The 24,989-nt window shown below is 41.7% G+C and overlaps 1 protein-coding gene across 3 annotated transcripts; it reads left to right on the forward strand.

The window, feature by feature from the left end:
- The first annotated feature begins 564 nt into the window (after positions 1-564).
- Positions 565-24,740, forward strand: LOC124996936 (M-phase phosphoprotein 9). 3 transcript variants are annotated; one of them, XM_047570361.1, is made up of 24 exons: positions 565-666; positions 1,521-1,792; positions 2,582-2,729; positions 3,656-3,745; positions 3,821-4,272; positions 6,563-6,734; positions 6,825-6,897; positions 7,032-7,135; positions 9,558-9,674; positions 10,665-11,146; positions 12,374-12,523; positions 12,888-12,975; positions 13,067-13,282; positions 13,540-13,587; positions 13,699-13,763; positions 15,632-15,733; positions 15,817-16,044; positions 16,131-16,321; positions 18,076-18,324; positions 19,535-19,655; positions 20,024-20,115; positions 21,929-22,128; positions 22,365-22,433; positions 23,862-24,740. In XM_047570361.1, the coding sequence occupies exons 2-24, from the start codon at positions 1,557-1,559 to the stop codon at positions 23,961-23,963; spliced, it is 3,795 nt and encodes a 1,264-aa protein (XP_047426317.1). In that variant the 5' UTR covers positions 565-666; positions 1,521-1,556; the 3' UTR covers positions 23,964-24,740. The 3 variants fall into 3 exon arrangements, with proteins under 3 accessions (XP_047426317.1, XP_047426319.1, XP_047426318.1); XM_047570363.1 differs by having other exon boundaries at positions 16,131-16,297; XM_047570362.1 differs by having other exon boundaries at positions 6,566-6,734.
- The last annotated feature ends 249 nt before the right edge of the window (positions 24,741-24,989 follow it).

Here is a 24,989-nt window from a genome sequence, read left to right on the forward strand (position 1 = left end):
AATAAAATATAAATATTGTATGCAAAAAAATAAAAATTTGTTACGAAAGCCCAGCTCGTTACGGGGAAAGGGAAATAACACACACACAATCTGATGACAAGATTGCGATAAAGGTGTACACACCCTTGGGTAACATAGAGTTATCAATTACAGAAAGGTCAACCACACATCATTTCACAAAACAAACACGTGTATCTAACTCTGTACTGCTGTTTCTGCAGCTTTCAATATGGGAGCTGAATCCATCTGTTGGAGCAAATATAAATAATATTCAGTCTACATCATATAAAATTAGATTATAATTAAAATATTCATTGGCTTTAACGATTTCAATTTCGTTTAGAGAGCAAACCATCTATTAAAGGTCCTGTTCTCTGTCAGTTTTTGTCCCAACCATAGACTGTACGTACATCACAATCACAACACGTCTCAACGGTCCCAACCAGATGTGTAAACCTCTTCCGCCCTAACAGCCAATAAAAACGCAGGGTGAAAGCGGCGACCAATCACGGCTCCGCATTTCAGACGGGTTTGACCAATGGGGACGCGGGCTGCGAACGGTTACTGCAGTGCAGCAGCCAACTAGCAACCAGTTAGCAACCAGCTAGCCGACCTGACTACTATTCACAGAGAAAAAATGGATGAAAATATGATAAAAGTCAACGGGTAGGTTTATCTTTACCGCTCTAACGTATATTATACGGCATTTTAATGCCGTCATTCGTGCTGCAATGTCCAGTTTTTGTCCCCCGCTGTGCTTATAAACATGTAATAAAATCAACTTAGCCAAACTCGGCTCGTTAGCATGCTAGCTAGTTAGCGTGCTAACTAGTTAGAGAGGGAATTTAAGAACTTTAATTGTGTTTGCACACAAGTTACAACGAAATTTTGCTCGGCAGCGATCTCGAGTAGCAGTCGGACCAGATATTTATAATAGGTAATAAATATACGTAAGAAAATATATATAAATATGTAAAATCTGTATTTCATCTACAATATAAATGTACTGTAACTTAGTGTTTCAGGTGGCATTTGAAACATGGGGTGTAACGTTGCTTTAGCAGCTTTTTCACAGCCATGGGGGGAAAAGTCTGCACCATCGACTGTTGACAGTGCAGCTAAAGCACAAAGCTAATAGCAGCATCGTATTTTATGTGAATTCTTCATATATTTTGTTTTTAAAATGACTGCGTGTCTCATGCATTGTGTCCATCTATGCTGCTCCGGTTTATTTACCCGGATAATTAGTTGTCTGTTCTGGTTTATTCTGCACAGTTCAGCTTTCTCATGCACAGGGAGCTCAGGTCACAGCAGACAGACACTGATGGGAGACTGAAGTTGATGCTAATGTGTAATATTGACTGATTGATTTTGAATGTTCACATCAGATGTAAGGTCAGAACCCGGAGCTGGATTGAGTATTTATTCCTGGGTTTGTGTTTTTTTTCTCTGTGCGGTGGAAGTTGGGATAAATACGAGAAGTGCAAACCCTGTGACTTTCACTTCCCTCTCTCCTGCAGCTGTCAGACTCTCCCCCTCCGCATGGGCCCGTAAACATGTCCACAGATGACAGTATCTCTGAGGACGTGTCCAGCTCGGCGGCTTTGAGCCACTGCCATGTCAGCGCCGACGGGGATGCGGGCAAAGAGAGCGAGACGTCTCTGGTGTCCTCTGAGGGGACGTCGGCGTCGGGGCTGGCCGTCTCCGAGGACAGGCACACCGCCTCCCAGACGACGGGAGGCACCGTGGAGAGCCGGCCCGTGGACATCACACCAGCATGCAACAAGATCAGGTGCAGGAGCTGTAAACACTCTTTTGGGCGGTGGTAATTTTGCTCTTTTTGCTGTCATCCATTTATCCGAAGTCAGGCTGTGGTGGCAACAGGTTAAGCAGGGATTTCCAGTCATTCCCAGCACCACATTCCAGTTTTTTCTCAGGGAATCCCTAGATATTTATGCGACGGTGCACATAAGTTAGTCCTTCCAGCAAATTCTAGATCTGCTGCGGCGTCTCCTCACAGCTGGCAGCGCCTTTTAAACATCCAAAGGGAAGCACCTTCACCACTTGAGCTAGTAACGTCCCGATACCGATGTCTAATACTGATCTACCACATCATGTGTGCATTGTGCGACAGTAGGGCTGTCAAAGCTAACATAACAGGGAGAGGGTAGCTCGTATCTTAGCTACAGAAGCTTCAGCAGAAGGTGAAAACCCGTGTTCTCTACATCCGATGACATAAACTCCGTAGGTGTCCAGTGTTTGTTGTTGTTGTTGTTGTTGTTCCAGTGCAGCCTTTGTCTGAGTGGACTTCATTGATTCTGTTTTTCCACATCGTCTGGGTGGCCTGTGGTGACACTAGTCCAACACATCATCTGAGCTTAGTGGGGTTGAATCAGTTGAACAAGGTGGCTCTGAGTTTTTTTCTGCTATGCATTGGTTAAAATACATCCCATAATGAGATTAGATACGTTTACAACTTACGTGAAAGTTGCCAGTCTAGTCACCTGATGCTGGAGAAACATCTTGTGCATCTCACAATAATCAGACACAGCATTCGTCATTATGAACATCTTTGTTGCAGGAGTCTGTGTCTGAGCACAGGCGAAGCGTTCGAACAAGGGAAGAATCTCCCGTTCATCAACCCCAGCTCCCTGGAGACCCTGAGGGCCCTGGTGCAGGAGATCCAGAGCAGCGGCGAGACGGACCCCGAGATCTGGAAGGACTGCGAGGTAGGAAGACAAACAGTCCCCGGTGTTCACGCTGAACGCAGGGTTTGCTGCTCTGACAGCTGGCGGCCTCCTTTCTGAGCTGTCGCTTTGTGTTTGGTATGCGAATCACACCTGACATTAAGTCAGACGCACACTTGCACACAGATTTACAGGACCCTCATCACCCCCCCACATAGCTCCACTGCAGCTGATCTTTTCAGACACAGGTTTTGATTTGCAGGGAACAGACAGCTGTGATGATCTACAACACAAAGGACACGTTTATGGAAGTGTTTTCTTGCCTGTACTTGTGCAAAGGGATGGGCTGAGGACGACTTTTTGCCTCCGGTCCTGATCCTTTAATATTTTTAATGCTGAGTCTCGACTTGATCTTAAATGCTCTAAAGATCGCGGCTTCTTAAAGTCCTTCCTCGTCTTCCTTGTCTTCTCCTGGAGTCGACTGGATTCAGTCTAATCAGTTTTTCCAGACGTTTTTGGTTTGATGTCGCTTCATATCAGCGCATAAATAATGATGTTTGCCTGTTAATTAGTGGAAGCATCGTAACATAACTTGATTAAATCTTCTCTTCGTGAAGGTTCTCGTATTCAGCACTAGTTTAAAAGTTGAGAGAGCTGCTGATTGAACTCTTTGTGGTTTTTAGGACTATCGAACGGTGGCGTGTTCCAAAATGAATCTGGGTTAGTTTGAAAGCTCAGCAGACTGTGTGCTGTTTATTTTTCCATGTGTTATGCACAGAGGAGCTCGTTGCTCCACGACTTTATGGTCAAAAGTTCGAATAAATTAGTGTAGTGGTCCCTACATAACCTGCTCTGTGTTGGTTTAGGACACATCTTTGTCTGTCTTTTGTCCGTATATTGACAGTGATGAAAAGGATGTAACACGGGTTAAAGTCTTTCTCTGACTAATGCTCGTTCTTCTGCATCAGGGTCGATGGTTGCATCTGTTTCAGCTGGTTGAGAAGCAATACCAAGAGCAAATACTCGCTCAGCAAGAACAATACCAGTGCCAAATACAGGTACGTTCATCATCACGAGCCGAACTCAAGATATTTGTTTTACTCATCGTTAGAATAATTGTGTCCTCGTTCCAGCTGATTCAGGATGAAATCAAGGCCCTGGTTCAGCTCCAGAACCGCCAGGCCAGCATCCAGCCTCACACAGAGTTCTCGCCAACGCCGGTGACCAAAGCCGCCACAGACACAAAGGACTACATGTTCCCCCTCCTCTCCGGCGACTGCACAGCCCCCAAAAACCTGCCCAGTGACAATGACAGCCTGGCAGCCCCCTTCCACACTCCCTTCAGCTCCCCGTCGCCTCCGCTGCCCAGATCGGACGCCACCAACCAGCGCGAGGAGCGCGATGAGCGGGCGACCACAGTGCTCAGCAGTGGATACGGCACTCTGTCCGCCTGGGAGACGGGCCTGGAGACGTCGGTGTCTCCGGGAGAAGACGAGGACGTTGGTCAAAGGAGGGAGAAGCAGCGCTGGTCCACTGACTTCCAGGAAGACACGGACCAGTCAGCGTACCAGCAGAAAACCTCTGGGTGCGTCCGAGTTCACACACTAACCACGGATTCATATAAACAAACAACACGGCATCAAAACTGCACGAGTGATGGAAAAACAGTAGTTTAAAATAAACCTTTATTTAACCCCCTGAGATCTGAGTCACCAGTAACAGAATATAAACCTGAACATGTCTGTGCAAAGACAGAAATGCAAATAGTGAATTTCCAATTTCCTCAAACAAGTATTTGCTAATTAGCGAAGTTGTAGCTCGTTACTATTGATAGAATTTGTTACGTTTGGTGTCATATTAAACTAGAAAAGTTAAGAAGCGTAAATAAATAAGTTTTAACTTCAAAATTTGTTCACATTTTTGTAGTTTTGTCACGTGATCGGCTGCAGAATGAATTCGCTGTCATGTTTTTACACCAGCTAGTGTCTCGTTAAGAGGATAAATGTTTACTGGAGCAGCATAAGCTGCCACAAACCTAAAAAGGACGTATGGTCTCAGGAGGATATAAGATCTGATATGAATTCATAAAATTCCTGCATTGTTCTCTAAACAAAAACAAGCCGTTTCCTGCATCCTCTCGCCAGAAGTTTTGTGAAACTGCAGCCGGATTAGTCCAAATATGAGGAAGGTCCAAAACACGACTGAGAGCATCATCAGGACTGAAAGATGATGAATTTAAAAAGTATGATGACAGAGACGAGCTGCCCACAAGCAAAGACTCATGAAAGAAGAGAAACTAGACAGTAGACTGTGGAAATGCGACACAACTGGTTCAGCAAATTTTATTTTCACATAACCACCTGCCCACAACTTCCTTTCCTCCAATGAAAACACAGTTTACACAGAAATGAGTTCACTAGAAGGTTCCAGTTCCTCTGCAAAGTTCCTGCAGTTGAGAATCGCGTCACGTTTGAGAACTCACAAACAATTATTGTTTGATTAAATGAGGCCTCCTGTTATTTCAGTTCAGCTGAACTTAACTCTTATGCAACACAATGTTCGTTTGGCCCAACCTTAACCCTAATGAAATATCTCTCTAAGTTAATTGTATTGAATCAAATCGGAAAAAAAAAAAAATCAATTCAGGAACTCGGTAGCTTCACGCAGACATAGGATTGTTCCTGCAGAGCTAAAACTCAACAGTGAACCTTTAGTTTCATTTCATTAAATCTCTCTGACACATCTAACAATCAATTTGTGCATGAACACGTTTTCATAACTTCCATGTTTCGTTGTTCCTCAACATCCTGGATGTGACATTTGTCTACCTCGGATGGAGGAACCAACAAGTGTGTAGTTATGTTTTAGATGTGTTATTCTGATAAAAGCTGCCTTAGACAGACAGATATTACACAACATGAGAGAGAAGTTGTAGGTGAAGAGATAAACATCAGTCATTATAAAACTCTATGAAGCAGAAGGGAAGCGTCGTCTAGTGTCAGATCATTATAAGACTCTCGTAGCTGCTACTGTTTCATATTCAGGCAATAAAACCGCGTTTTATTTGAAATTAAAATGCGCTCAAGTCATAATTTAAATTGGCAGAGCCTGCATAAACCACGATAAGAGTGTTTCCCCCTGAGGTTTATGGCCTCATGTGTTTATTTTTGTACGTACTTATCAGTGTTGTACAACCAGGCGGAAAACTTCCTCTCTGACAGTCGAGTTGGGTCTAAACTTCTCATCCTATTGGACACATACTCAAGACTGGTTGAGTTGTGTTACCTACCAGAATTTGCCCGCAGGTATTTTGCGTGTGCGTCATTGATACTACAAATCCCAGAATGCATTGCAATAGCTCAACTGGCAACAGGCGTCAGGTACATCAATCAACTTCATTGACAAACTCATCAGTCCATACGTTAACCAATAAAAGCCACGAGCATTAGAGCACTGAATACTACAATATGTCAACAGAGATTCTTTCAGTTAGCCGACAATTGGCTAATCGGTTAGCATACTGTTCCAGGGTACATGGCAGAAAACTAAACTAAAACATAAATGAAAACACCACTACAGCTGAAAGAGTCCGTCAGCCAAATAACAGCAGCATGTTTAACGTGGCCTCAGCATGCTAACTTAGCCCCACAGTTAGCTTATTGACTGCTAGGGGTTAGCTCCTCTCTCCACCGTATAGTATCCACCACGTTAGCCGCGCTAGCCTCCCTTTATCCTGACATTTGTTTGTGTGTACGTCGGTGTGGAGCTCCGTCCATCGTAAAAAACGGAGACACACGATGATTCGCTTAAATTAGATCAGTAACACATCCATGACATTATATCATCATCATTATCATTTCTTTTTTGTCGTCCAGCAGCACCAGCCAGCAGCAGTTGACCTCCTGGGCCCAGAGGCAGAAACTCCGACCCAAGAAGAACAAAGCAGGACCAGCTTCACCCCAGATCCCCGAGTACCAGGAGCTGCCTCGCAGCCCGGGAGAATCCCTGAAACTGACCCCGGTGGAGGGCACAGACTCCCAGGACCAGGTATTTACAGTTTCCCTGCATCTGTAGCCTCTTTGTTTTCAGTGTTTTTTTTTTTTAGTCTGATCCACTCGTCTCTGTTGGGTTTTTCAGCATCGACCGGCCTGGCCCCCGTCCAGCTCCCTCCCCCTGAGGAGGAGCGACAGCCTCGTGTCTGAGGCCTCAGGTAACAATCCAGACACAACACAGAGTCACAATGAAACAAATAACAAAGATTTTTAATGATTACGTGCGTGAAATGAGGCTCAAATGACTTTATGATAGAAACATTAATGAAAACTTCTTCTTCTTCTTGTTCAGGTCTCACCTACTGGCGTCTGAACGAGTGTGAACTCTATCGCCCTCTGCCCGACACCTTCGACAACAGCGCTTTGTTCCTTCTGCAGGAGGCGTCCATGAGTCTCGTGAGTAAAAGCTTCGAGCTTCAAAGTGGCTCCAGGGATTTAAGACGTCAGTTAGATCAACAGTAAATTAAGATGCTGGCATTTAGTCCTCAGCCAGAACTAGAGACCTGATCCCAGTGTGAATCAGCTGCAGCGCCACCATGTGGTCAGTTTAATATTGTATCAGCTGCTGCCTCTGATGGATCTCTACCTACCTAGGAAGGAAGGAAGGAAGGAAGGAAGGAAGAAAGGAAGGAGGGAAAGTGAAGTGAAGGGAGGAAGGTGAAATAAGGAAAGAGGGAATGATGGAAAGTGAAGGGAGGAAGGATGAAGGAACGAAAGAGGGAAGAATGAAGGAAGAAAAGGATGAGGGAGGGAGGAAAGGACGGAAAGAGGGAAGGAACAAAAGAAAGAAGCCATGAAAGAAAGAGGGAGGGAAGAAGGAAGAAAGGACAGAAAGAAGGAAGGATGAAGGTAGAGAGAGGGAAGGAATGAATGAAAGATGGAGGGAAGGAAAGAAGGAAGGAAGGTGAAATAAGGAAAGCGGGAATGATGGAAAGTGAAGGGAGGAAGGATGAAGGGACGAAAGAGGGAAGAATGTAAGGAGGAAGGAAGGCAAAATAGAGGAAAGAATGAAGGAAGGAAAGGATGAGAGGGAGGAAAGGATGAGAGGGAGGAAAGGATGGAAAGAGGGAAGGAACAAAAGAAAGGGGGGAAGAAGGAAGAAAGGACAGAAAGAAGGAAGGATGAAGGTAGAGAGAGGAAAGGAATGAGTGAAAGGTGGAGGGAAGAAGATAAGGAAAGAAGGAAGGAAGGAAGGAAAGAGGGAAGAAAAGTGAAGTGAAATAAGGAAAGAAGGACAGAAATAAGGAAGGAGGGAAGAAAAATGAAGGGAACGAAGGAATGACAGAACGTGAAAGAAGGGAGGAATGATGAAGGAAAGAAAGAGGGAGGGAAGGAAAGGACAGAAAGAGGGAAGGATGAAGATAGAGAGAGGGAATGAATGAATGAAAGATGGAGGGAAGGAAAGAAGGAAGGTGAAATAAGGAAAGAGGGAATGATGAAAAGTGAAGGGAGGAAGGATGAAGGAATGAAAGAGGGAAGAATGTAAAGAGGAAGGAAGGCAAAATAGAGGAAAGGATGAAGGAAGGAAAGGACTGAAAGAGGGAAGGAACAAAATAAAGAAGGAACGAAAGAAAGAGGGAGGGAAGAAGGAAGAAAGGACAGAAAGAAGGAAGGATGAAGGTAGAGAGAGGAAAGGAATGAGTGAAAGATGGAGGGAAGAAGATAAGGAAGGAAGGAAGAAAATAAGGAAAGAGGGAAGAAAAGTGAAGGGAAAGAAGGAATGACAGAATGTGAGAGAAGGGAGGAATGATGAAGGAAAGAAAGAGGGAGGGAAGGAAAGGACTGAAAGAGGGAAGGAACAAAATAAAGAAGGAACGAAAGAAAGGGAGGGAAGAAGGAAGAAAGGACAGAAAGAAGGAAGGATGAAGATAGAGAGAGGGAATGAATGAATGAAAGATGGAGGGAAGGAAAGAAGGAAGGAAGGACAGAAGGAAGGTGAAATAAGGAAAGAGGGAATGATGGAAAGTGAAGGAAGGAAGGATGAAGGAATGAAAGAGGGAAGAATGTAAAGAGGAAGGAAGGCAAAATAGAGGAAAGAATGAAGGAAGAAAAGTATGAGGGAAGGAAGAAAATAAAGAAGGAACGAAAGAAAGAGGGAGGGAAGAAGGAAGAAAGGACAGAAAGAAGGAAGGATGAAGGTAGAGAGAGGAAAGGAATGAGTGAAAGATGGAGGGAAGAAAATAAGGAAAGAGGGAAGAAAAGTGAAGTGAAATAAAGAAGGAAGGAGGGAAGAAAAGTGAAGGGAAAGAAGGAATGACAACGTGAAAGAAGGGAGGAATGATGAAGGAAAGAAAGAGGGAGGGAAGGAACAAAATAAAGAAGGAATGAAAGAAAGGGAGGGAAGAAGGAAGAAAGGACAGAAAGAAGGAAGGATGAAGGTAGAGAGAGGAAAGGAATGAATGAAAGATGGAGGGAAGAAAACAAGGAAAGAAGGAAGGAAGGAAAGAGGGAAGAAAAGTGAAGTGAAAGAAGGAAAGAAGGTTTGACAGAACGTGAAAGAAGGGAGGAATGATGAAGGAAAGAAGGAGGGAGGGAAGGGTGAAAAAAGGAAAGATAGAAAGAGTTTATTCTAGTTTATATTTCTTTATCTTTAGTTTGTCTAAAACTGACCAGGACTCATTAAAGTGAGTTCACACTAACATAAGTTATGAGGTCACATGGTCCCAGATCCACCTCCACATCTGGACTCAGACCAGATCCGTGTTCACACCTGGACTCCTGTTAATCCAGGGCCTGGACGGGACTAGAAGCGCTGGGTCGTCTCCATGTGTTTGACGTGACTTGAGCTGAATAGTCAGAACGAGTTTGTCTCTTTCAGTCTCCGTCTCAGGAGCCTCGTCTGTCCCTCAGAGAGATTTACCAGAACAAGCAGAGATCGGACTGTAAACGCTCGGACTGGGACGGTTCCCTCACCTCCAGCCCTTCGTCTCTGCAGGTACGTCGCTTAATCCTTTAAAACGTCTTTAAGAGGAGGTTGTGTTAAGGTGAGACGCGGCAGAACGCGGCAATTTATTCTATCAAACTAGTTTAAAAAAAGTGGTGAAAATGCACATTTATGTGGTAATTTCACTGCACTTTGTCTGTTGGTTCGGGGTCAATTTCTGACAACGTGATTGGTTCAAAAGCGTCATGTGACTGGATATTCTGCCAGAGACATTTAAAAATGCTCGACGTCTTCTCTAAGAAGAAAATTACAGCACAAATTAACAAGAAAAGTCAAAGAAAAGACAGATGAAGGAGAAGAGAAGTTAGACTCATATCTGGTAAAAGGAGACGATCAGTGGATCATTATTCATGTTTCACACTTGAATGAACTCATTGAACATTTAATTTCATATTATATATGTAGATATGATTATATGATGAGGATTTGAGTAGATTTGGTTTTGGTTCATACTAGTTTCCAATAAAAATACACATGATTTTGCAATTCAAATCTTTAAAATGAGTTTTTCTGCTGCTCTGAGCCAGAAATCTCCACTTCAGCATCACTTACACAAACCAAACTTTACACATTTATTCCTAACTACATCCTGCAGGTATTTACAGAGGAGATTATTCATACATCATTCAGATCCTGATTTATAGAACATTTTACTCCTAAAAACATGGGAAAAATTGTTTTGTTTTTAAACTCTTGCCAGTATTTTGTGGGGGTGTTATAAAAAAAATATCCAAAATTCCTGTAAATACCTGAAAATATAATGTTAACAAAATGAAACAAGAATCATTATTCAGAAATGTGTGCAAGTTTAAGTAGGTAACTGCTCATTTGCATATTTAAATATAAATTCACAGAAACATACTGTATTTATGTGAGTAATCAGCTGGAGAAGTTTTGTGTTTGTACCTGTCGGTTATAAGTTTGAGCTCGTTCACCTGCAGCGTTTCTCTGGTTTCTCTGGTTTCTGTGTTTGTGCTGCAGGTGTTGACGCTGGATCCGGCCGCCGCCACCACGCGTCAGTCCGACCGCACGTCCGGCTTCACCTCCCCCTCCCACTTCAGCAGCCCCTCGTTCGCCGCCCAGCCCCACCACCACCTCTACCCCCGGGTGGGGACCCCCGTGACCCCGGACAGCATGGTGGAGGGCAGCCCCAACCCCGGAGACACCGACTGCCTCTCCGACACCTCCAGCGTCTCCGCCGCCGCCGCCGCCGCCGCCGGCCCCTCCCCCTCCAAGGCGCCGAGCTCGTGGGGAAACGCCGGCCGAGCCGTCCAGTCTACCCTCCACCCTGCAGACAGCCAGCAGCGTCGGGCCAGCGCCCCCCCAGCCAGCGAGGAGGAGGCCAGTCACACCCACACCAGCACCCTGAAGCCATCGCCGGCCTCCGGCGCCGCCCTCAGGCCGGCGGTCGGTCCTCACATGGAGAGAGCTTCGTCATTAGAGGATCCCGTCGTCCTTTCTCTGTGAGCGGTGACAAACACAGACGTCACATTTACATAAAACATGTTTATTAGTCCATGATTGATCTTTATGATCCTTAAAGTCGGCTTTATTGTTAATTTATTCACATAGAAAAAGGCTTTTCTAAAGTTAAACTTAAAGATATACCCTAGCGCTAAATATTGTGATATTATGATATTGCAATATTCTACATAGTTCACTGAGAAATTATAAATGCAGCTTTAAAATTCACTTTGCATACATGTAAATCAGATGACAGAGATAATTCATTGGACAAATTGAGTCAAAAAACAATAATAATCCAAATGATCCATATCCAGTTTATTGCACTTGTACAGAAAAGGTGTTAAAGTCGTCCACGATCGGCCAAAAACTCTTTCTTTTCCCTTTAAAATCGATATTAAGACTTTCAAAATCAATATTGTATCGTAAGAAAAAGTATCCCGATGTTTTGCCATGTCGATATTTTTTCCCACCCTGACACTAAAGTAAACTGAACTAAATAAAGTGCACAAGAGATTAGAAAAATAAGCAATAAAATAAAGAGTTCACAGTGTCTAGATGTAAAAGAAGTATCAGCAAAAAGAAGAAACTAACTAGAAGTTGTAATTGTGCAAAAGAGAATATAATTTATAGTATAACTGTATAATTTATTGTATAATTGCTGCCAGTTATTGTTTTGTTTTCTTTCTGTCTTTTAATGTGAGGACTACGGGTGGAAATTAGCCCTGAGCTAAATCCAGCATATTTACATGACGTCATGTATTTGACCGATTGTTCGTTAATGTTCACTAGGAGTGAGAAAAAATATCAATATGGTGAGATGCATCGACATATTTTTGTCTTACAATACAATATCTATTATGAAAGAAAAAGAAAAAGTCGTGTTTCGGGCCGATCGTGAACGTGTATTTTAAGATGCACTTAAACTTTCTCAGTGAACTATGTTGTGCGATGTCCTCGTCAAACAAACAGTGAAAGATAAAAGAGTCAGTAACAGCAGCAGAAAGTTTCTGTGTGATCGATACTTGAAGTTCTGATGTGAAAAAGAAACACGTTCTTAAGTTAAAGTTAGTTAAATCACACATTATATGAAGAATACGAATCCCTGAAGACGTCAAACTACTTCCAGACACTCAGAGGACTTTCTGTTTCCTTCAAAGAAAGATTCAGATTTGTTAGATTTCTGCGTAATCATTAATTTTATCTTCGTTCTCTTTTCTTCTCAGACTGAGGCAGAACCTGAGGGAGAAACACTCTCGACACGTGGCTGATCTGAAGGCTTATTACGAGTCAGAGATCCAGATCCTCCGGGACAAACTCCAGCTCCGAGATCTGCCGCAGGATTTAGAGAAGAGCAACCAGGCGCTCACACAAAGGTTTGCTTTCTGCTTCCTCTGTTTACGTGTGTTTTATTTAGATTTCTTCACCCGTCGACTCCCAGATGAACCAAACTGTACTAGTTTTACCTCTAAATAGATAAACCTCATCTTTACTCGGTGCCGTGTGGTTAAAAACTCCACAAAAAAAGCAGCTTTGACTCTAAACAACCACCACGAAAACAAGATAATCAAGATTAATTTGAACTATGTTGAAATTAAGAGGTAAAAAGTGGGTTATTCAGGTTCCTTTGTAGGATATAGATGATAATCTGCAGGAATCCTGTAGGAAACTCACTCGCTTCTGTTTGAATTAATTGGATTTTTTTGTTTTGTTTCATTGTGCATTGTTATTTATCTGCAGGTGCAAACATCTGGAAAAAGCTCTTTCTGAAGCCACCAGTCGCATTCAAGAACTAGAGGCAGCGAACAGCTCGCTGGAGAAAAAACTGGTATCTAAACATTACAAGTTTTCTCTGATACCTGCAAACAAACCATTTGCCTGGATCTTAATACACGCGTCTTTTTTTGTAACCGTCTCAGGCAGAATGGCCGGAGCGCTACGCCGTCGCCGGCGCCACCTTGAAATCGCTGCAGCAGCGTCTGGACGAGAGCAAGCGCTCGGGCAAAGAGAAGGACGCCCTGGCGGCGCGTTTGAAGACCCGCGTACGGCAGCTGGAGGAGGCGGCGCAGAAATCCTGCAGGGAGGCGGACGAGAAGGAGACATGCAGGCAGAGAGAGTACAAGATGCTGCAGGACGTGAGTCTGACCGCGTTACTGGTGGTAATCTGGAGTAAATCCTTTCTCTCTGAGCATCAAACATGGAGGTAGAAAAACAAAGATGAACCAGAGCTGGAATCCATGTGGACAGAGAACTTCTTCTTCTGTTATATTTCTGGTTGTTGAACCACTTGGTCAAAAAAGTTCTTAGAAATTAAACATCTATCTGATCAGATCATTTTATTTAGTAAACAGTTCAACCTTCATTATTTATGTCTCTGGTTTTGTTTCCTCAGCTGCTCGGTGAATACGACTCTTTGGTGAAGGAGCACGAGGGCGCGAAGGTGATTGGAAGATTTTCATTTGATTATCCGTCACATTATTCTCAACTCTCTGGACGTCCTGTCTGTTTATTTTACTTACTTACTCTTTATTTTGTGTGTGTGTGTCTCCAGAACAACCTGGTGTCGACAGAAAACCGACTCGTGGACGCAAACGATCAGATATCTGAGCTGAAGAGGTGAGAATCAGCAGCTTTTATGAAATTACTGCAACAGAAACGAGAGAAGACGGAGAAATTTATCTGAGAAACACATGAGGAAACTATTTCATAAAGTGAAGCTGTTGAGGTTTATGTCTCACCCTCAAATCCAACTGATTGAATATTTAATAGTTAACAAACGATCAACATCTGGAGAAAATCAAATGTCGAAATTTTTCAGACACTAGTGAAAAAGCGTCCGCGTTAGCAGACACTACATGTTTTTTAATGCATCATTAAGGCTCATAGTAAAGGACGTTATTATCTCCAGATCTATCACTGTCACATTATCGCTGGCAGCTTCGTAAAAGAGCTGCAGCCGAGGGAGACGGAGACGAGAGGACCGATCAATATCCTAATAGCCTAATGATGTCCCTGTACGTCTAAAAAAAAAAAAAAAAAAATATAGACAGCACAACAACTTTCGCTCCGCCTGCAAAATGTCACCAATAGAGGCAACGCATTGATAGAGTCTGTCCAGTTAATTCAGCCAATTTACAGGCAGAACATCGATATGTGCGTCTGTGGGGATTTTAGCATCGATGTAAAAGGTCTGGAGGACGAGCAGGTCTGATGACGGAGGACATAAAAAAAAGATGCAGACGTCCAGAGACCTGTACGGGGCCTTGTGTTAAAAAGGTTAATACAACGTACAAGTAAACTTCTCAAATTAAACTTAGCAACATAATGGTCTATGCTAGTGTAGAAACAGAAGATCTAGAACGGACCTAAAAGACCAAGGAGATCCAAGGAGAGGACACGGAAGACCTAAAAGACATACAGTAGAAGACCAAGAAGAAAATTACCAAAGAAATCAGGGAACAGTAGAAGATAGTTTTGGTGCGCTAGAAAATCTAGAACATCTGGACGACCAAGAAGATCCAAAAGAACCAAAAAGACCAAGAAACAGAAGATTAAAACGATATGGAGACCAACAAGAAGATAAAGAGGACATAGTGGACCTAAAAGACATAGAAGACCAAGAAGAAACTAACAAGAAAACCAGGGAAACCTATCTGGGTTTATAAGATTTAGAAGATCTAAAAGACCTGGAAGACTAAGAAGATCCAAAAGAAGACAAAGAGGACACAGAAGACTTTAAGACATAGAAAACCAGAATTAAAATGAACAATAAAATCAGGTAATAAAATTAGGGAATTTCTTTTAGAAGAGTTAGAAGATCTAAAACACTCAGAAAACCAAAAAGACCAAGAAACAGAAGACATTGAAGAAGAAGATTAATAAGATTTGGACATAAAAGACATAAAAGACCAAGAAGAAACTACCAAGAAAACCGTGGAAACGTATGTAGATCTCAAAGAAATAGAAGATGAAAATGACCAGACAGAAATCTGGAGAACACTTAGAAAACCAAAAAGATCATGAAGTTTAAAAAGAAATGGACGTCTGAGATAAAGATAAAGAATAAATAGACGACCAAGAAGAAACTACCAAAGAATCTGCATCTAAAAGACCTAGAAGACCTAAAATACCTGGAAGACTAAGAAGATCCAGAAGAAGACAAAGAGGACACAGAAGAATTAAAGACATATTAGACCAAAATTAAAATGAACAATAAACTTAGGGAATACTAGAAGAGTTAGAAGATCTAAAACACTCAGAAAACCAAAAAGACCAAGAAGAAAGTGAAGAGGACATAAAAGACACATAAAATCACCAAGAAAACCAAAGGACGCCTCATGAAAAGTGTTTTCTCTCTTAATTAATCAGATGTGATCCTGTTCTTTGTTACTTTAGTGATGGACAAACAAACAGAAGCTGCATGTTATTGATATAAACTGTAGTTTATACCTGTGGATCCCACTTATTGTGTTTGATGCCCTCAGAGTGATTTCTAAGCTGGAGGCTCAGGTGAAGCAGCTGGAGCACGAGAACCAGGCCAGGCTTCGTTACGCCTCCCACAGCAACACCCAACCGTCCGGCGCCGGGTGAGAACTCAACACCACGAAGGGAAAGACCCCAAGATGGTGTTTTTTATTCTGAATGTTCACAGTCTGACTTCCCCCCACAGCCTTTACCACCACCCGGACCTGCTGCTGTCTCCCAGTAAATGCAAATCAGAGCCGGACGTCACCCGCAGGAAGTCTCCGTGTCCCCCGTCCGACCACATGAACGGCGGCAGGAAATCCCAGTTCCCTCAAAGCAGCCACCACAAGAGGGCGTCGTTTCCGCTGAGCGACCAGTCGTCGGGGACGGGCAGCTCCGTGGACGCCTCTTCAGCCGGCGGCGGCAGCTGGAGGTGCTTTTTACATCGTCTTTATTTATTTATTTATTTAATTTCTTCAGAGTGATGGTTGTTAGATTTACCGAGACCCTGTTCTTCAGGTGTGCGTCTCCTCCCGAGAGCGAGCAGTCTCAGAGCAGACAGCAGGAGCAGGGCCAGAAGGAGGCGGGAGGAGGAGGTCGGAGGGACGGGTCCTGCGCCATGACGCCCATGATGAGGGCGCTGATAGAGCTGGAGGAGACGAGGGCCACCGAGAGCCGGGCCCCGTGTAAGAGAAGACCCACCCTCCACAGTAGGACTCATTCACCGATAAAAACACATGCTTCACGCTTTAGAGCTTTAAAAGCTTTCTGCTACGCTGCAGATCACACCAGCTGTGATTGGGCCGCTTTAGTGTTTACCTGCCGCTTCTCCATCGCCGCCATTTTCAAAATTTATTGTTTCTGGATGAATTAAGAAGCGTTAAAGGTTAAATGAGGAGATACAGACATTTGTACGACTCATGTTGAACCAAATATTTATTGACATTTATATGTATTTACACACATATTTTCTTTTAACGTCTGATTTTTCTTTGTTATACACATAAGAAAAACCAACATTGTACGAGAAATGTATTAGCTAGCTTAATATTTGAACATTTAACATGAAACATCTCGGGTTCATTTGATTGTTTCTAGATCCTCCACACAAGCCTCAAGTACAATTGGACAGTTTTCCTACGACAGTCGTGTCATTGATATGAATATTATAACCTCCTGAGACCTGAGCTTTTATTCGGTTTGCATTCTTAGTTTCTCCAAAGTATTTGGGATCAGTGGGAAACTAAGATGTATAAAAACTAACAAGTAACAAAAAAAACACGCCCTCATATGTGGACACTGGGATTGTGTCATTATTAATATTGTAATAAAGTCACCAATGTGTGTCGAAATATAAAACAGTTTATTTTAATACTTGAACATAGCTCAGCAAAGACAGAATTGCAAACAATTAAGTCCCAACGTCCTCAAACGAGTACTTGCTAATTAGCGACGTTGCAGCTCGTTGCTATTGATAAAATTTGTTAAATTTGCGTCGTATCAAACTAGAAACGTTAATAAGCAGAAATAAATAAGTTTTAACCATAGAATTTGATGGAGATTTGTTCCTCGTCCATTTTTGTCCCGTCATCGTCGGTAGAATGAATCCGCTGTCACGTTTTTACAGACGAGTGTATTGACCCTTTTCTACCACTAGATGGCAGATTAAAGGTTTTAAATGAGGCAGAATCCGCGGCAATAAAACCTAAAACTTAATGTCACCATATGAGGAGGTTAAAACAAGAAAGAAAGAAAGAAATCATAAGGAAATAAAAATACTTTTATGGGTTTACTCAGATATACAGCAAGAATTTACATCATTAAAAAAAACGAGGCGTCAAACTCATTTTAGCTAGAGCTAAATTTGATCTGAGGTGGAGCCGGACCAGTAGGATAACAGAATAAAATCCTACAAGTAATGATGACTCCAGATATTTCCATTTGTTTTAGTGCAAAGAATTTAATATTATTTAATAAAGAAGAAGAAGAAGAAGAAGAAGAAAATGCATTGAGTTCGTTGCTGTTTAATCCTGAGTCTCAGTGTTGGGTTCTGTCCACGTCTCTGACTAAACCAGTGGATAAATGAGGAATAAGCTGATACTTTAATTGAAAGAGTCTCATTCAGACAGAAGGAGAAAAAGTTGCTGTGACTCAAGAGACTGATGAGAAAGTTTTTAGAAAGGAGCCAAATGTGAGGATGAGAGGTTTTTGCCAAATAATTCTAATCAGCTGATAGTTCTGTGCCCGAGACACATACATTTTCTTTTTGGTTGAATAATGTCTTTATCTCCAGCATGTGTAATGCACTTTTTCAAGCCCAGCAGCAAAGACACACAATTAAAAGGACAGTTTCATCTCTTCTTAATCACACGTAGCTCAGACGCCCTAATTACAGCTTTAATGAGTTAATTTCACAGCACCGAGCTCCCGTCGCTGCGTCTCATCCGGGTTTTTATCTCCTCAGGGCTCGGCGGTCAGAGGGCGACCGTCGGGTTTGTGGAGCGGAGACACAAGGAGCCGATTCAGGAGCGAGCCGGGCTCCTTCAGACGGACCGGGAGCCAACGGGAGGCGACCGAGCTGGACCGAAGAGTCGACCCGGAGCGGAAAGAGCTGCAGCTCTGCTGAGAGCTCAGAGGAGTTTGTCTCCAGACGGACACAGATCCTCCTCCCTGCCTCCGCCAGCACAGAGGAATATTCCTCCAACTACTCCCAGTAACAGCTCCCACTCCTTCCACTCTGCTTTAACACCTCTGACGTTCAGTTACGAGCTTAATATCTTCAAACAGCTCCTTCTTTATTAAAACTGTACATTTTGTTAATTTCAGTTTGTAAAACTAATTAATGAGAGACTTTGTAGTTAATTCATCTTGGATTGTAGTGGATGAGTCAAATAATAGACACAGATATGAAATGAATACTGTATTAATTCTTCCAACGTCTGGGAAAATGCATTTAATTGCATTTCAGTTCAAAACAGCAGAAAAAGGAAGTGAAAATATCCCTGACCTAAATTAAGCAGAAGTACATTTACAGTTAAAAAGTGCAGTTTCTTTCTTCTTCTGGTAAAACAACCAGAAATTTAAGTGTTTCTTTGACAGGTTTGAAACTCCTTTAACTTCCAAGTACCATTAGCTTCTTAGCTCTTTAGCGCTTTAGCCCTTTAGCTCCAGGCAGTTTCTGCTTTGCATTTAGATGATATTATAGTGTTGAAATGCAAACTCCTTTTTTTTGCACAAATTTGCACAAAAGCACGTTTTAATCAAGGCTTTCATCAGTCCTAGCAACGCACCTTCATCCGATTCCTCCATTTTGGTAGCCGTTAGCCGTTAGCCGTTAGCCATTAGCCCTTAGCCAATAGCCACTAGCCACTAGCCATTAGCCATTAGCCATTAGCCACTAGCCATTAGCCGTTAGCCAATAGCCATTAGCCACTAGCCATTAGCCGTTAGCCGTTAGCCATTAGCCAAGCTCTGACATGTGCATCAGTGGAATCTGTGTACCAGGAAATCGTGCACTGACTAACGTTCAAATGCGTTGTTTGGAATGCAAACTGCGATTAAATATGTTAATTTGTTTGTAATTAATTAATTAATAATAATTAACGCATTAAAGTCCCGCCCCTGTTGTTAACATATTCTTGCTTTTTTTTATCACTTTATTGATGATACCAGATTCAGTTCTTATCAGATTATTTATCCTAGCCTCCCAGCTAATAGTAGCTCCTCCAAACGTTTCCCACACACATTAAATCATGATTAAAAAACAAACTTTCCATTTAAAATAACATGTATTTATATTTATTAGTCTCCAGTAGTTGAGTTTTCACTGTGACTGAGGAACTAGTGTCTGATCCTCTTGGGTCTAATCATTTTTTTTAGTAGTTTTTTTTTTAATTAATTCTGTGCTGTTCTCGTCCCTGCAGCAAAGAGAGAAACGTTACTCCGGCCTCTGTCGGCCAAGTCCAGCCCCAAACGCTGCCCCTCTGAGAACTACTCCACCGCCTTCGGTCACCAGATGCCCAGAGAGGAACACCTGCTGCAAAGGTGAGACGACTTCCCTGCTGCTGTTCAGCGAGTTCAGCTTCATTCGTTTCAGAATCAGTTTTCAGGTTCAGCTTCAGCAACGATTCGACAGCGACGAGGCTCCAAAAAAGTTCCCTTTTCAGTGTAAAGAAACTTTAAATGTTTTAGTCTGTCTTTAGTTCTGTCATCTCTAATTTTCAGCTTGATGGACGCCGTGTCTGGAGGTTCAGGAAATAGGACGAGGCTGAGACGTGTCTGTCTCATCGGGTCTCGTCTCTGCAGCCGCTGCTGCTTTAACCTCCACCTGTTAACGTCCTCCAGAACCGGGGGGAACGGTTCTAACGTATAACATCCGTTAACGCTGTGAATTAATGTGTTGTGTTCTGCAGTTCGGAGGGACAAGCCGATAAGAGACGCCACTCGTTCCACAGCGGGAGCCCCAGAAAGAGACTCCAGTTCACGTCAGCAGACAGAGAAGATGGTAAAATATTTAAAAGTCCATCATTTAATCTTCTCTCCTAAACACAGAGGTTTTCTGTTAAACTCATAGACTGTAGAGAAACTTCAAGGAGGCTCCTCGTACGTCAGTAATTAACCACGTGCTGATACGACAGAATCACACACATTAAATAATTAGTTTATTGTTGTTGAGATTATTATTAGATTATTGGTTAGTATTTAGTTACTTTAAACTGGAAACTTGTGATGTGATTCTCCACACTGGATATTATACAAGGTCTAAATGAGTTCAGAGACAGTGTTAGCTTAACCTATCTTATATTTACCTGCCTTATCTTTTTAGGTTAGCTTAGCTTAGCTTAGCCTATCTTATCTTGTCTTCATCTATCTTATTTTAGCCTATTTTAGCTTAGCCCATCTTTTCTTTTACCCTTTTTTTTACCTTATCCTAGCCTGTCTTATCTTATCTTAGCTTAGCTTATCATAGCTTATCTTAGCTTAGCTTGTCATATCCTAACTTGTCCTATTTTAGCTTATGTTATCTTATCTTAGCCTATCTTTGCTTAGTTTAGCGTTTCTTAGCTTGTTTCTTAGCTCCTAACATCTTATTTTAGCTTATTTTATCTTATAGTAGCTTATCTTAGCTTAGCCTATCTTAGCTTTCCATATCCTAACTTGTCTTATTTTATATTATCTTAGCCTACGTCATCGTATTTTAGTTTACCTTAGTTTTGCGTAGCTTATCATAACTTATTGTAGCTTAGCTTGTTGTATTTTAACATGTCCTATTTTAGCTTATTTTATCATATTAGCCTAGCTTAGCTTAGCTTAGCCTTTCTTAGCTTGTCGCATCCTAACTTGTCTTGTCTTAGCTTGTTTTATCTCATCTTAACATATCTTAGCTCAGCTTAGCCTATTTTAGCTTGGCTTAGCCTATCTTATCATCTTATCTTACCCTGTCTTATCTTATTTTAGGTTACCTTAGCTTATCATAGCTTATCTTAGCTTAGCTTGTCATATCCTAACTTGTCCTATTTTAGCTTATCTTATCTTATCTTAGCCTATCTTTGCTTAGCTTAGCTTTTCGTATCTTAACTTGGCTTATTTTATATTGTCTTAGCCTACGTCATCATATTTTAGTTTACCTTAGTTTTGCTTAGCTTATCATAGCTTAGCTTAGCTTGTCGTATTCTAACATGTCCTATTTTAGCTTATTTTATCATATTAGCCTATCTTAGCTTAGCTTAGCCTTTCTTAGCTTGTTGCATCCTAACTTGTCTTAGCTTGTTTTATCTCATCTTAGCCTATCGTAGCTTAGCTTAGCCTATCTTAGCTTGGCTTAGCCTATCTTGTCATCTAATCTTAGCCTGTCTTATCTTATTTCAGGTTACCTTAGCTTATCATAGCTTATTTTAGCTTAGCTTGTCATATCCTAACTTGTCCTATTTTAGCTTATCTTATCCTATCTTAGCCTATCTTTGCTTAGCTTAGCTTTTCGTATCTTAACTTGCTTTTATATTGTCTTAGCCTACGTCATCGTATTTTAGTTTACCTTAGTTTTGCTTAGCTTATCATAACTTAGCTCAGCTTGTCGTATTCTGACATGTCCTATTTTAGCTTATTTTATCATATTAGCCTATCTTAGCTTAGCTTAGCCTTTCTTAGCTAGTTGCATCCTAACTTGTCTTGTCTTAGCTTGTTTTATCTCATCTTAGCCTATCTTAGCTTAGCTTAGCCTATCTTAGCTTGGCTTGGCTTAGCTTATCGTGTCTCGTCTCTTCTATACCTGCTCACAGGAAGGAGTAATTGTCATTTCATGCTTTCATTCCTCTCAGACGTCCAGGAGCCGTCGTCCTCCGGCACCATGAACCCACCGGACGGAGACTCCCAGCCGGTCTGGGAGGACCAGGGGGTCTGTGGAGGAGCCGGCCCGCGGGACTCCTTTGAGGACTCGTCTCCTCTGTTCCTGGACCGGCTGCAGTCGCTGTCCGAGGCCGAGAAGCTGTTTGACGAGCTGACGCAGGAGAAGATGCAGGTCAGCAGAAATAAATGTTACACAGGTTGAGTTTTCTGCCTCTAATCCTCGTCCGACCTCTGATGTAACACAGGCCTCGTTGTTTTTTCATGCTCCAATGACGTCTATTTTTAGAGAGTTCATATCCCCCCTCCCCCGTTACGGCGTTTCAACCCGCCGCCATGCGTCGCCCTGTTTCATCAGTGTGGTCGAGGTCGTGAGTCACTGTTTAACTATAACATGTGTGTGCTGTGCAGATCGAGGCAGCTTTGAGTCGGATGCCCGGAGCAGGCGGCAGAGTGAGTCTCCAGACCAGGTTAGACGAGGTGAGAGTGGTTAAAAAAAACAAAAAAAAACTTTCATTATTCAGGCTATTTAAAAGGTTTCACATTCAGGAGCATTTGTTTAGCGGAAACGTCACCTGGAGCGACAAAATCTCCTGGATGAGTCCAAGTGTTCACGTCTCCAACGCTTTACAAAACTAGTCACTCCCACTGGTCTCAGCTGGGCTTTAGTACTAGCATATCTGCTACCATCTATTATCTAGTTACCTTAGTTGCTTACTATCATGCTTATGTTAGCTTGTCTTATTTACTACTTTACTGGTTCTCTAGCTTCCTCAGTTCTTATCTACCTATCTATTATTCTAGCATGTCTTATCTTGTGTTAGCCTATCCTATCTTAGCCAATATTATCGTAGCTTAGCCTATCTTATCTCATCTTATTTTATGTTAGCCTATGTTATCTTATCTTGGCTTATCTTATCTTAGCCTGTCTTGTTTTATGTTAGCGTATGTTATCTTATCTTAGCCTGTGTTATCTTATCTTAGCCTATCCTATCTTGGCCTATGTTTTCTTAGCTTAGCCTATCTTAGCCTATCTTACCTTATTTTACATATCTTATCTTAGGTTATCTTATCTTATCATAGCTTATGTTAGCTTATCATAGCTTATGTTAGCTTAGCTTGTCGTATCCTAACTTGTCTTATTTTAGCTTACTTTTACTTGGTTTCTCTTAGCATCTCCCAGGTTATCTTATCTTAGCCTATATTATCTTATTCTAGCATGTCTTATCTTGTGTTAGCCTATCCTATCTTAGCCAATATTATCTTAGCTTAGCCTGTCTTATCTCATCTTATTTTGTGTTAGCCTATGTTATCTTATCTTGGCTTATCTTATCTTAGCCTGCCTTGTTTTATGTTAGCGTATTTTATCTTATCTTAGCCTATCTTATCTTATTTTAGCATATCTTATCTTGTGTTAGCCTCTCCTGTCTTAGCCAATATTATCTTAGCTTAGCCTATCTTATCTCATCTTATTTTATGTTAGCCTATGTTATCTTATCTTGGCTTATCTTATCTTAGCCTGTCTTGTTTTATGTTAGCGTATTTTATCTTATCTTAGCCTATCCTATCTTGGCCTATGTTTTCTTAGCTTAGCCTATCTTAGCCTATGTTTTCTTAGCTTAGCCTATTTTAGCCTATCTTACCTTATTTTACATATCTTATCTTAGGTTAGCTTAGCCTATCTTATCTTACCCTATCTTATATTGTCCTAGCCTACCTTATCTTAGCCTGTCTTATTTTATGTTAGCCTATGTTATCTTAGCTTAGCCTATGTTATCTTATGTTAGCCTGTCTTAAAGGAAAAGGAAAAGTCAGATGATTCCCACTGGAGATTTTGTTGATGCTTTTGCCTCTGAAACAAACCAAACTGTGATGGATTATGGGAGTTGTTGTCATTTCCGTCCTCAGGTGGCCTTGGAGAACCGCCTGGAGAGACTGAACCGTCAGCTGGGATCCATCCGAATGACCCTGAAGAGATTCCACGTCCTCCGTTCCTCCGCCAACATATAGCAAAGTCTGTGTTTTTACATCAGCGTCAAAACCACCGCGACTCATCGGTGTCCTGGTTTTTCTACGCAGCACTGATTGTCCTCCAGTCATTTCCTGTGCCATGAACTCACCTGTACAGTCTTTTTATACGCAACCTCTTCTTACTCGGGGATATTTTTTATACAATTTTTTGGAGTATATTTTTAGTAAAAGCGCAGATTTGTAAAGTCGTTTACTTTTTTAGTCACAGAAATATTAATATGATTAAAAGTGGCCATTTTCAGAAGTAGATTTTTAAATATTTCAGCATCAACGTGGACGATCCTGAAGACCACTGCCATCCTTGCTCCTGTGTTTCTGTAGATTTTTTATTTTTTTTGCCATTGGACATGATATAAAATATATTTATTTATGTTTTTACATGTCAGATAAAAACTTAAAGATGTTTGTATTCCTTTTTATTTATCAGTGTTTACTTGAGTTTTGGGCCAAATTTTCCGGAACTTGAAGGAAATATTTGTTTACTTGAATAATAATTTTGCCTTTTACATTCCATCTACTTGTGGCTTTTCCGTTTTTAGTTTTTACGTTTGACCGTCCGCTTTAGAGTCAGACCAGCACTCTCACACATTTCCACACCGACTCTGTGGCTGTTTTTCTCCCTCAGCGACGCTTGTGCATGAGTTTTTTCTTGCACTGCTTCCTATTTGCTATGAAGTTTCCCTACAAAGATATGAACTTCACTGGACCTGTAATGTTGTTGTTGCACAATAAATGCATTTTTTTTTTTAAATAAATTAAAGTATGACGTCTTTTGTTTGCTTCCTCAAAAAGTGTATATACAGTAAATGTTTTCAATTTGCACACAAATATGTATAAAAAGGACAATAATGAAACATAATACAATATAATTAAGTATAAAGGGGTAGAAAAAAACCTAAGTCAGCTTAATTATCTTCCAATAATAATAGATTCTTATAAGTAAAATATAAATAAATAAAGGTTTTTCCAGCTGTTCACCGCTGGGTGGCGCCGCTCTCCTCATTG

Source organism: Mugil cephalus, chromosome 19 (genome assembly GCF_022458985.1).
Source record: "Mugil cephalus isolate CIBA_MC_2020 chromosome 19, CIBA_Mcephalus_1.1, whole genome shotgun sequence".
Classification (NCBI taxonomy): domain Eukaryota; kingdom Metazoa; phylum Chordata; class Actinopteri; order Mugiliformes; family Mugilidae; genus Mugil; species Mugil cephalus.